The sequence below is a fragment of the Triticum urartu genome, chromosome 2 (assembly GCF_003073215.2).
Source record: "Triticum urartu cultivar G1812 chromosome 2, Tu2.1, whole genome shotgun sequence".
In the NCBI taxonomy this organism is placed as follows: Eukaryota; Viridiplantae; Streptophyta; class Magnoliopsida; order Poales; family Poaceae; genus Triticum; species Triticum urartu.
The window spans coordinates 517,218,120-517,230,351 of NC_053023.1; the positions used below are offsets into that span (position 1 = coordinate 517,218,120).

Here is a 12,232-nt window from a genome sequence, read left to right on the forward strand (position 1 = left end):
CGAAGGAGTGAAATAAGGTTGCAATTCTTCATTCACACGAATTGAGAATCGAATTGACGAAAACACATTTCATAGTCAATCTCACCAAATTACACAAAAAGCCAAGCTTCAATAGGATAGCTTAATGTGAAGATTTTGTATCTGAGTTTGAAATTTCAGAATATACAATGAATCATGTTCATGTTTGAAACGCATTTCATAGTCAATCTCACCAAATTTACACAAAAGCCAAGCTTCAATACGACACCTTAATGTTGAACATTTTGTATTTGAGTTTGAAATTTCAGAATATACAAAGAACCATGTTTGGAAGTTTCAGGGCATTTGTCACGGCAGAAAAAAAAATTGTGCCCAAAAATCTTCTCTCCCCTACCCTAAAAATCACTAAAAAAACACTATTTGGGTGTTAACTTTTGCATCATGTGTTGTAGATGCTCTGAAGGCATGACCAATGTATAGGCTCAGGGTGATGCCTCACATGTCATGTAGGATCAGATGTCAGGAAAAGTAGCTTCAATAGAGAAACGAGATCCTCTGCAAAACACTTTTTGGGTGTTAATTAACTTTTGCATCATGTGTTGAAGATGCTCTGAGGCCATGGCCAATGCATAGCCCCATGATGATGTCTCATATACCATGTAGGATCAGATGTCAGGAAAAGGAAAAGTAGGTTCGATAGGGAATCAAGATCCTCTGCAAGAGGCGGGTGTGGAGAGAAAAAATGTGGTCTGATGTAAAAAAAAGCTGAAAAAATTGAAGTGTAGAGTAGAGATGCATGTGTAGAGTCTTTATATTCTAACTAATGATGAGACCCACCAACGATGGGAAGAAAAAAAAAATCAATATAGATGCTTTTTTTTTCATGAGCATCGTGGAAAATGCCGTGATTGTGTAGCCTAGAACTGTAGATCGTCTTTCTTCACGCTCTGTTCGCTTCTCTTTCTCCATTTCCCTTCGTCTTTTGGGGTTCGCCGTGCCTTCGAGAGAGACCCTTCTCCGCTCTCCCCACGCACTCCATCGACTCTTCCTCCCCAGCCCAGCCGCGTCGATGGAGGCCGCGCCGCTCTCCTCGCTGCAGGAGGAAGGGGAACCCGACGAATCGTCCTCCTCCTCCGCCTTCTCCGCCGCCGCCGTGCCGCCTCGCCCCGCCACGCAGTAAGCCGCCAGCCCCACCTGTCTCCTCACTGTCTCTACCGCGAGAGAAGCCCTAACCCATGTTCCTCCGCAGCCACTCGCTCCACAAGTACGCGCCGACGGACTGGTCGGCCTACTTCGACGAGGAGCGCCCCGTCGCCATCCCCGACACCGAGGACGTACGTGCGCTAGAGAGCAGGGGAATTTCTCGGATTGCTCCTGTGTGATGTGTGATCTGACTATTGGAAGTGTTCCTTCTGGGTTCTTTGTGTGTGTAGGTTTTCAATGTGTACATGGCCGGATCGGAAGGGCCCGTCGTGTTCTGTCTGCACGGAGGCGGCTACTCTGGGTAAGTTTAGAGTTCAGACGTTACGGCTACAATGAGCACGGTGACAATGCAGCATAATTTGCATACGAATACGCAGACAGCCGCTAGTTTCTGTGATTTTCAAAATCATTGATTAACTACTAACTAGTGATGAACGGCCGTGCTGGAACCCTGGAAAGCTTATGTTGCAAAATGCAGATGTTCAGGTGTGTTTGGCTAAATTTCTAAAGCACCACCTCCCAGCTATTATGGCCTTAGGGAAAATGTACCCACCCCAACTTCTGTTGTATTTGTGGAATGTTTTGGGTAAATTCAGTGTGGACTGATAGATAAATATCAAATGTAGAAAGGACAAAATGAAATCGTTATTCTGCTAATATTGCAATTTATTATTGTTTCTGTTTTAGGCGTACTGAACAGTTTTTAAAGATAACATTTGCTTTTATTTACAATAATCATGTAAATCCTTCTCCAAGTGACTTGACTATACTCCATGTCAACTGTTGCCTTGGAAACTTGCTTATTTAACAAATGTGTGCTTATTGCTCACATTGGTATGTTTATTCCTCAATCTTCCTTAGGCTTTCATTTGCGCTAGCAGCTAATCAGATAAAGGGAAAGGCTCGTGTTGTTGCCATGGATTTACGGGGACATGGGAAATCTTCCACAAGTGATGATTTGGATCTGTCCATTGAAGTATGTTTTTTCACTGTTTCCATAACTTACTAATTTGATAGATAGCTACACTTTTCATACTTATAAGGTACTCCATGCTTCTTGGCCTTGACCTTTGTCGATGTTCTTGTTATCTGCAACTGCAGAGTCTTACCAATGATGTAATAGCTGTTATACGTACATTGTATGGAGATCCGCCACCAGCAATTATACTTGTTGGTCATAGGTAAGTCAGCATTGTGTATTTCTTCTTTTGTGTGTGCCTCCTTTATCTGAAGGCACTTGACTGAAGTTCTAGTCAGTGGACATATTAGCGTGATATATCCCTTGGTACGGTGCATGTAGCCAAAAAACATTAACATACAAGTAAATTATCTTAATAGTTTCTGGAAGCTAATTTCCACGGTTATAAAACTAACACTAAAATGTCATGATACAAATCACTAATACGTTCTACCTTTTGTTACTCTCCTGTTACTTGGCTGGTTGTACTATGCGTATTCTTGACTCAGCAAGCTTGTTCATTCTGATAAGTGTTCTTGGTAACTTTTAGTGAATAGTGATCCACTCTTTGACCTCTTTTTTTAGCATGGGTGGTTCAGTGGCTGTACATGTGGCTGCAAGAAGAGCAATTCGTAATCTTCATGGTCTTGTTGTTGTTGATGTGGTTGAGGTTAGTAACAGTTTACTTATGTTAGATCTTACATTATGGTTGCACATGAAACGATCTGACTCATTGTTGATTTCAAACTTCTCCATTCGCACACAGGGAACAGCAATGGCTTCATTGATTCATATGCAGAAAATCTTATTAAATCGAGCACAGCACTTCCCGAGCATTGAAAAAGCAGTATGTTGATTCAAAACTATATTCTGTGTGCTCATGCCATTTCAGCTTTAAGTATCTTTGCTGTCCACAGTATCTGAATTCTCATCTTTAGTTCATTATGCTGTCCTTCATCACTTGATTTTTGGAAGTATGGATTTGATGTTGTAAAGATTATGGCCGCAAGACATAACAACAACAAAACAAAGCCTTTAGTCCCAAACAAGTTGGGGTAGGCTAGAGGTGAAACCCATAAGATCTTGCGACCAACTCATGGTTCTGGCACATGGATAGCAAGCTTCCACGCACCCCTGTCCATGGCCGCAAGATATAAATGAAGAAATAAAATAGAACAAGTAGAAGCCACTCAATGCAAGTGGAATTCTTATAAAAAGCCAAGTGTAGCATGCTAAAATATATCCTTCACCCTATTTTTGTTTAATCAAACTTATAATTACACAGATTGAATGGAGTGTGAAAGGTGGGCCGCTACGGAACATCGATTCTGCGCGTATTTCTATTCCATCTACCTTGAAGTATGATGAATCAAAGGAATGGTAAGCAATATCTTACGTAATGCATGCCTGTATCTTGAAGCTCAATGTGGTTAGAGAAAAAAAGTGCATTTACTTGATATTGGCCATTATTTGGGTGACTAAATATATTGGTGTACTTTGTTTCAGCTATACATACCGTACTCCTCTTGAGAAAACAGAGAAGTACTGGAAAGGATGGTATGTTTTCAACCTGATTATGGTCTTTATGCTATTTTTACCACCACTTTTACTAAAACCATGTCCATTTTCACATGATCTGTACAAGTGCTATCTGTGCTGCTCAATTTGATATATCTGGTTTACGCAAGAGGGTTTACCCATTTAATATTATAAGGACCCAACTCTTCTTACTAATGTTGGAAGTTGAGCTAGTTGAATGGATTGAAACAAACAGAGAAGACTTTCATGAATTTTTTGGGGAGCGCTCTCGTTGATTTTGGAAATACTTCCGAATTATTCGCTTATCTTTTCTGTGATTGGTTGACATTGAAGCACATAAATGCTTCTGTTTTAGGTACGAAGGTCTTTCGGACAAGTTCTTATCTTGTCCTGTACAAAAGATACTATTATTAGCTGGCACTGATAGATTGGACAGGTTTGCAACATCCATCCAGTCTGAGAAACTCTATTTTCATTCATTACTATTGCGCGGTTGGCTTGTGCTAAAACCTTCATCAGTTAACTCTGTGCTATTCATTTCCGATCAATTGTTATCATTGTGTGTCAGTTGCACCAGCATGTAGTGTGCACTATGCTTTTCTAAGGGCATGCAATATGTTTTTAAGAGTTTTGTTTTTCTATACTAGTTTAGACTCACACTAACAACCAGACTATCAAGATAGAGTTATTTGAAGTGCAAAGCATATTACGCTGATCCATTATCAAACCTTCTATTTAAGAGGATTTCATTTTCCGAACATGCATTCTCATTGTTCCCTTAATAGTGTTCTGAAATGTGAACACCTGTATCACTTCATAGCCCATGCAGGAAAGTATGTGTAATGCACTGGTTAACATTTTTTGCAGAGCTTTAACAATTGGTCAAATGCAAGGGAAGTTTCAAATGATAGTAGTTCGACACACTGGACATGCCATACAGGTTTGATCCTAATGTACTTCTAATGTCTTTAGTCCAAGGCTTGGATGTTTTCGCTTTATATCTGCTTCTAGGGCCTGAATGACCACAGCATGCCTAGATGGGTAGATGCTTGATGGCTAATTTGAATTTTTCGTAGAATTTGCTGACATGCTGAAGCACACATGGATTAGCAACCAAAGGTTCATCTACTGATTGTTGTTCGTTATTATACTAGTGTTATAGTTGACGAACGTATTTCTTCAGAAGAATGATATTATTAAGCTTTATAACTATCAGTGATAAGTCTTACCAATTTTTAGCATATTACTGAAAACTTCATTTCAGGAAGATGTACCTGAAGAATTTGCATCACACATACTGAACTTCATATCTCGCAACAAAATAGGGCCCAATGGTGTTGAGGTCAGTAACTAATCTCCTTATTTCCATTTCCCAATATTTGCTTCGCTTCCCAACTAATGCCTGGTACTTATATTTTCTCAGATACCTGGCCTCATAAAAAAATGGCAGCATTAAATAGACTGTGGAAGGAGGAGCAGTACCTACTGCCAACATCAGCACTATTTAGGGGAAATGTGAGGGCTCGTATCGATGCCTGTTCATTGTGTTTCTCATGGAAGAGAAAGTTTGTGCCAAAAAGAAAAACGAAGCCATAGGGATGAGATTTACCACTCAGTCGCCTATCATCCATGCTGTGAATGGTTTTTCGAGCAACTATTGTGCCATTTGTAAATAAATTTTCACACCAAGTGTTGACCCATGAACTAGATTCGTGTTCTCTAGGCGACTCTTGGTTTGTTATCCCAATTGCATGCACCTTCAAGGCAGGCTTCGATTTTGCTGCCCCAGTTCTCCCTAACATAAGATTGTACTTGAGCCTTGGAGACCATATTATACCCAGTCGAATGCATAGTGTACATATTTGTTTTTTTTTTGACGGGTGTACATGCAAGATTTTGTTGTTGTTGAAGCTAAGAATAATACTCCCTCCGTTCCTAAATATGTCTTTTTACATACGGAGCAAAATGAATGAATCTACACTGTAAAATATGTCTATGTACATCTGTATGTAGTTTGTAGTGGAATGTCTATAAAGACTTATATTTAGGAACGGAGGGAGTATGTTATTTTTAAGTGGGGGTGGAGAAACCAAAATCTGTGGTTTGGATCCCAGCACAAAACGGTGATATTTTACTGGTTTCCCTGAGTAGCTTCATTCCATCCCTCGATGTGTTTATATTTGTGCAATTTACACAGGAGAGAGGATATAACTGCCTGGTAACAAAATCTGGCTATCTCAAAAATAGAGATAGTAGTATATACAACTGCCTGGTAAATCTGGCCATCTAAAACATAGAGATAGTTGTACATACAGCATAGACAGTATGTTACACGATTCTGAAAATCTGGTAATCTGGTAACAATAAATGGGCAGTACATACAACATAGGCAGTAGGTGGTTACAAGATAGTAGGTGGTTACAAGATAGTAGGTGGTTACAAGATTCTGAAAATCTTTTCCATACTCAATAAAGCTTGTGAATAAGAAAGAGAGACACATCATAGAGCGTTGAAGTTAGATTTTAGATGCAAATTGGTTTATAAAAGATACATTAGTTAAGTATCCTATTATATGAACACACAGCATTTAGAAAAACAAATCTTGAACTACTAAAATGGTGGACACATCACCCACATGATATAAGCCCCTTTCGGAGAGGTGAAAGTGTATAATCTCTTCTTTCAATGTACAGAAGACAGTAAGGAAAACATGGCTGATCTTCACTACTCTGTAGAAACTATTTTACAGGACTTCTCTTCACACCAACGTGTGGAGAAAAGCATAAAAAGAATCAGATAAAAAGGAGAATGCTGTCCCTATTTAATCTATTCTATGTTTACAATGTCTCTGAGATCATATGCAGGTCAGGGAAGAAACCAATGGAATGGCCATCAATTTGTCCTTGAACAATCAGCTAAACAACCAGTCAAATAACAAAGCCTGAGTCATAGGATAGTCTCCTGATCCGTTTGCATCTCAATGTTCCCTTGATCAACTATAGCAAAGGCATCAGCAACCGGAAAATACACCAAAATCACAATACCAGCCATGGCAGCAAGCATCAGCACCAGGAAGGAGGTAAATACGAGAGTTTCATGGGCTGTTTCACCTGGCCATGAAACAATGGAGAGCCCAAGAAGTGTAGCTCGGGGAAGTAATATCATAGTGGCAAATATTAGCATGTATATCCTCCGTCGGAGCCCCTTGTTGATCACCAAAGACAGCATCTGTCCTCCAACAAACATCACATAAATGGCCAATATGATGTAGAATGCCCCAAGAAATATGCTGCTCAACAGTGGGTATGTGCATGTGACATTGCCATTGTGGACTGTTGAGGCTGAATACCAGAACTTTCCAAGATTTGATGTTTGGCCATCATCTGAAGCAAGACGAGGACCAATGAAAACAACACAAGCTTCCCAGACAAACGAAGGAAGGCAGATAATAAACATGGCACGTATGGTTTTTTGATTCCACTTCCGGTTTAAGGTACCAAGTTCTTGCTTCTGTAAAGCTGCACTGAGAAGGAAAGCGAGCAACAAGAACAATCCTGGCTCTGCAAACCCCAAATTTGAGATGATATAGAATTTGCAAACATTTGCTTGCCACATCTGGTCAGAAGTGAACCTCCCCTCTCCATTCACGAAAGTGAGCCGAAGTACTTCTCCAATACCCCACCAGAAGGCAACCAATACTAGTGTTATCCGTGTCAGCCACGGCCCGTTGAAGTAGTTAAGTCGCTGGTAGCCTCTTCTGTTGATCCACAGCTGAAAATACACCGCTCGGCTTAGGCAGATCAGGCCCAAGATGGAAACTATGGAAACGAGAGCAATGGTCACCACACCAATGATCTTGGTGAATAAAGTAATCAAGTGCATTACAAAAAGCTGAACAGCTCAAGACCTCCACGCATTCTCACTTTATTAACAGCACAAGCCAAAGCTCTCACATACTGCAGACCAAAATCCTGAAAGGAGAGAAGAGCAGAAAGATTACCAACACTGGAAGACATGTGTAGGCAGGTAATCAGCAAATGGTGTTATCTTGTTAGTATTTTACAATAACAGAAGAAAGACTTTGACTTGTCAATGTAAGACACCCATGCCTAACAGACAAGCTTCTGATCTAGTCAGTGCTCATTGTTGACATGGCTTCATTCACCAAACCCTTGACCTCTTCAGAATTACCTGCCGTTCACCAAACCCTTGACCTCTTCAGAGTTACCTGCTTCTTTCAATGCATATTTGAATTGCATAATAAAATCCATCATAGTTTTCTCTATCTACATTTCACTCCGTGATTTATGAGCATAGTTCTCTCTAGATTAACCTACCGTTTCATTATGATTAGGTGATCATCACACATTGTCTAATCATTGCAACTCAAGACGGCAGGGGCAAAATAGTCTACGACAAAAAAACTCGCATCTGCAATTTCCCCCAAACTAACGTGGGGGCAAACGAAGAATTCAGCAAATTGGTCTACAAATACAATCTCAAAGCTTCGAAACGGGAGAAACAAAAATCACCAAGATCAACACAGCTCTAGCCATGGGCAGAATGACAAATTCCTCATACCTCAGAAAACAATAGCCGAAATTGCCGATGGGGACGAGAGCCAGCATGGACGAAATGAGGTAGAACGGGAGCGGCGATGGCGGCGACGCGCTGAGAGGATTGGGGGGGGAGGGGGGCGCTGAGGCGTCGGTGGCGATGCTAAGCGACGGCACGGCGGCAGCTCTAGGGCACGGAGATGGACGAGAAGAGGAAAGAAAGGCGCCGGTACGGGACGGTGGAGAGGAAACCGTGGAGGAGATCGATTTTGACTCTCGGCAGACAGCACGTATATTCGATTTAGTAAAGGAAAAAAAACAAAGTACAGCAGTATACCAGGTTTTCCTCTCTTTTATACTCCCCCGTTCCAAAATAACTGACGCGAGTAGGAATTTTGCAAAATAGTCCTTGAAATTTTCCGTACTCAACAAGTAGTCCACGTCTGGTTTGGACACGACTCGCACTCGCTCTTTCTCTGCACTCGCTCCACTTCTCGCTCTGCTCCCGCCCCCCGCCGCTGTACTTTGCTCCGGCTCGCCACCGCATTCCACTCTTCTCCCTCTCTTCCACCTTCCCTCGCATCGCCGCGCTCCCCTCCACCTTCACTTGCCTAGCCGCGCTCCCCTCCATGTTCCGACAGCAAACCTTCGAAAAGGTTGGACCTTTCAGTCCAAGAAGGCGACGGATTGCTAGATCCGGCGCCGGTGAGGCCGGATCCGGTGGCTACGAGTCTGGACGCGCCGGACCCGAACCACCACCAACACCAGATGGGGGCCACAGCGGCAGGACGTCGGTGAGGTGTTGTCGTCCATGACGACGCGACAACGGCGATGCGAGCCACATACTTGCGGGTGGGAGGAGATGAGACATCGCCCTTCACCGCCGCCAAGCTCGTGCCGCCGGTGGCCATGAATTTCAAAGGTCCTTCTGTGCGTCCTCCTCCGCTGATGCAGCCCGGCGCGGCGCCTTGGCTCCATCGTCCTCAACGGCCGGTGAGACATCTCCTTCTCTCCTAGCCCTAGTGAAAAAAATTCATCTTGTGCAGATTGTCTGATTACAATTGGAGTAACTAACATGATCAGATGGATACTCCTGAAAGCACACTCTGTAATGTGATAATGACAATGTAATTCTTCAGATTAGAGTATTTATTTTGCTAAAAGCACACTTTATGTGATAATGACAATGTGTTCAATAGAATTCTCAGCAAGCACACTCTCTAAAACGAACATCGGGATTGTGTGGCAGTAGCTTGCAGCTGAGCAGTCATGTCTGCACACTCTCAGTTATCCTACTCTTAAAATCATTGAAAAAGCATAAGTCTCTTCCAAGCTGGGCACACATATGCAATGAAAGAAGTAGCAGTAGCTTTAGTGGATGAAAGGAGTTGATGAACATCTTGAAAATTAGTGTGGTGTTGTTCATAAACAAGAAACATGACAGTATCTACAAAGGAAAGCGCTGGTAAGTAAGGAAAGATCTGGACTAGGTACAGTTATAATTTTAAACAAGGAAAGCTCTTGCAGATGAACATGTTTTTACCAGTTGTCATGTTTCTTGTTTTTCTTGAAAAGAGTATTATCAGTAAATGGACTAGATGAACTTAGTAGTTAGAGTAGATGAACTTGTTTTTCTTTGTATCAATACTCCAGGAGTAGATGAACTTGTTTTCGGTACACACCTCATGATGTAAAATCAGACATGTACTCCCCTCAATTTTGCATAAGTTTATTTGCACAAAGAATACCCCCTTGTTCCTCTTTTCTATGAGTGTGTATTATCTGGTATATGTGTCAAAGAGAGAAAGAGATGAGTATATTTGCACAAAGAATACTCATCTGTTCCTCTTTCCCTTCTGTAGCTTTGTTTGTGTGTGACAAAACTTATTTTACACAAGTATTTTACACATAATTATTGTGCACAATTATTTTACATTGTTTGTGATACAATTAATACACAAAACATAAACCTTTTCTTTCTTTTCTCTATGCAGTCCTTCCCTTTCTCTATGCAATCATTTCCTTCCCTTTTTGTATGCAACCCCTTCCTTTTTGCCCCCCCCCCCCTCAATCTTCTAATAAGGTCCAAGGACTATGCAACTAGCTCACCCTTGCAAGATAGAGCGAGAGGTAGCCTTCCTTCATTCCACTGACGTTCTTTATTCATGTGACGGATTTTGTAGCCTATTCCTCGTTGTTTCATATTCTCCACCATACATGACTAGAGTGTGAAGAAGCTTCAAGCCAGCTTGTTGACCTCGTAGTTCTGCTTTTATTGCTCCATAGCTTCTATCAATTCCTTGATATTTGTAGGTGCTCTGTAATCGATTAGGGACTGAACAGAACTGAAGAAGCACATGTCTAAAACATCCATGTCAGGACTGTTTGGTGGTTGTTGCATCAACTAAATGTCTAGATCTGTCTATGCTACAACATGTAGGAAAGCCTTGTCATTAGGTAGAACATGAGGTCTTGCATTATCCTGATGGATAAAGATGGTTCTGCCAACACCTTTGTTGGGCCACATGTCTTGGATAGCAAGGTCACTTTCTAGCACATAAATTCCCTTATGACATAAGGTCAAAATCACTAATTTCAGTGCGAGAGTCTCCCTTTCTTTGTTTTGACTTCTTCTAACAGCCGGAGTCTCTTTGACAAAGACCCAAGTGCCAATCTTGCCGTCAAATGTGACAACTCCACCTTCACCATATCTTGGCTTGGCCACAGCTGTAAGAAACAACACCTTCCCAATGTTATTCTTATTCTGCACGGTGTGTAATGGTTCAGGTTCTTTGGGGAGTAGATAGTAGGTGTTCTTCTTCGTAGTCATATCAAACCACTTCTCATCAATGTCGACCATGTTGGTCATTTTCTTGAAAATAGGCCTCGAAGATGTGATCTAATTCTCATCGAGCATGGAGATGTAGAACTTTAATCTTGCAATCTTATTAGCTTGCTGAAGCAAAGGCTTGAAGCTGCTAGTGTGGTACTTCAGCCTACCCCCACTTGAACCTACTGTGTATGATCATGCAACTAACACCTAGAGACCTTGATAAAGCTCAAAGTGTCTTCCTTTTAGTCAGTGCAATTATCTCGAGAGTTCTAGATCTTTCCTCTTTCATCCAACTCTTCCTTTCTTGTTGTTTGAAGCACCAACTTCTAGCCCTTGTGCAATCTGGTCCCGGCCTTTTCTCCATTTTCTTTTCAAATGCTCACAGACTTGTATTCAACAGGCTTGCAATAAGCTCCTTGTCTTGTTTCTGAATCTCTCCATCTTTGCTCTGAAGTACTTCCAAAGCAAAATAATCACCCAATTTGTGCTCATCTGACAGGTTTACTACTTTTCTTCTTATTGAATGATCAACACCTATAAAGAGGAGTGTCGGTGTCAAAACCGACGGATCTCGGGTAGGGGGTCCCGAACTGTGCGTCTAGGCCGGATGGTAACAGGAGGCAGGGGACACGATGTTTTACCTAGGTTCGGGCCCTCTTGATGGAGGTAAAACTCTATGTCCTGCTTGGTTAATATTGATGATATGGGTAGTACAAGAGTAGATCTACCACGAGATCAGAGAGGCTAAACCCTAGAAGCTAGCCTATGGTATGATTGTATGTTGTGATTGTTGTCCTACGGACTAAAACCCTTCGGTTTATATAGACACGGGAGAGGGTTATGGTTACACAAGGTCGGTTACAAAGTAGGAGATATCCATATTCGTATTGCCTAGCTTGCCCTCCACGCCAAGTAGAGTCCCACCCGGACACGAGCCGAAGTCTTCAATCTTGTATCTTCATAGTCTAATAGTCCGGCCAATGGAGATAGTCCGGCTGTCCAGAGACCCCCTAATCCATGACTCCCTCAGTAGCCCCTGAACCAGGCTTTAATGACGATGAGTCCGACGCGCAGTATTGTCTTCGGCATTGCAAGGCGGGTTCCTTCTCCGAATACATCACAGAAGAATTTGAATACGAGGATAGTGTACGACCCTGCAAAATA

The 12,232-nt window shown here is 41.9% G+C and overlaps 2 protein-coding genes across 2 annotated transcripts; one reads left to right on the forward strand and one right to left on the reverse strand.

Annotated features, from left to right (window-relative positions):
• Nucleotides 1–894: 894 nt before the first annotated feature.
• LOC125538391 (protein phosphatase methylesterase 1) lies at nt 895–5,573 on the forward strand. The gene is made up of 13 exons (XM_048701646.1): nt 895–1,155; nt 1,229–1,313; nt 1,413–1,483; nt 2,044–2,158; nt 2,284–2,363; nt 2,726–2,810; nt 2,907–2,987; nt 3,426–3,520; nt 3,647–3,697; nt 4,035–4,115; nt 4,547–4,619; nt 4,944–5,021; nt 5,103–5,573. Exons 1-13 carry the CDS (start codon nt 1,049–1,051, stop codon nt 5,133–5,135), a joined length of 1,035 nt encoding a protein of 344 aa, XP_048557603.1. The 5' UTR covers nt 895–1,048; the 3' UTR covers nt 5,136–5,573.
• Nucleotides 5,574–6,281: 708 nt separating this feature from the next.
• LOC125538392 lies at nt 6,282–8,543 on the reverse strand. The gene is made up of 2 exons (XM_048701647.1): nt 8,261–8,543; nt 6,282–7,650 (listed from the first exon to the last, which is right to left on the reverse strand). Exon 2 carries the CDS (start codon nt 7,559–7,561, stop codon nt 6,626–6,628), a length of 936 nt encoding a protein of 311 aa, XP_048557604.1. The 5' UTR covers nt 7,562–7,650; nt 8,261–8,543; the 3' UTR covers nt 6,282–6,625.
• Between the last annotated feature and the right edge of the window lie 3,689 nt (nt 8,544–12,232).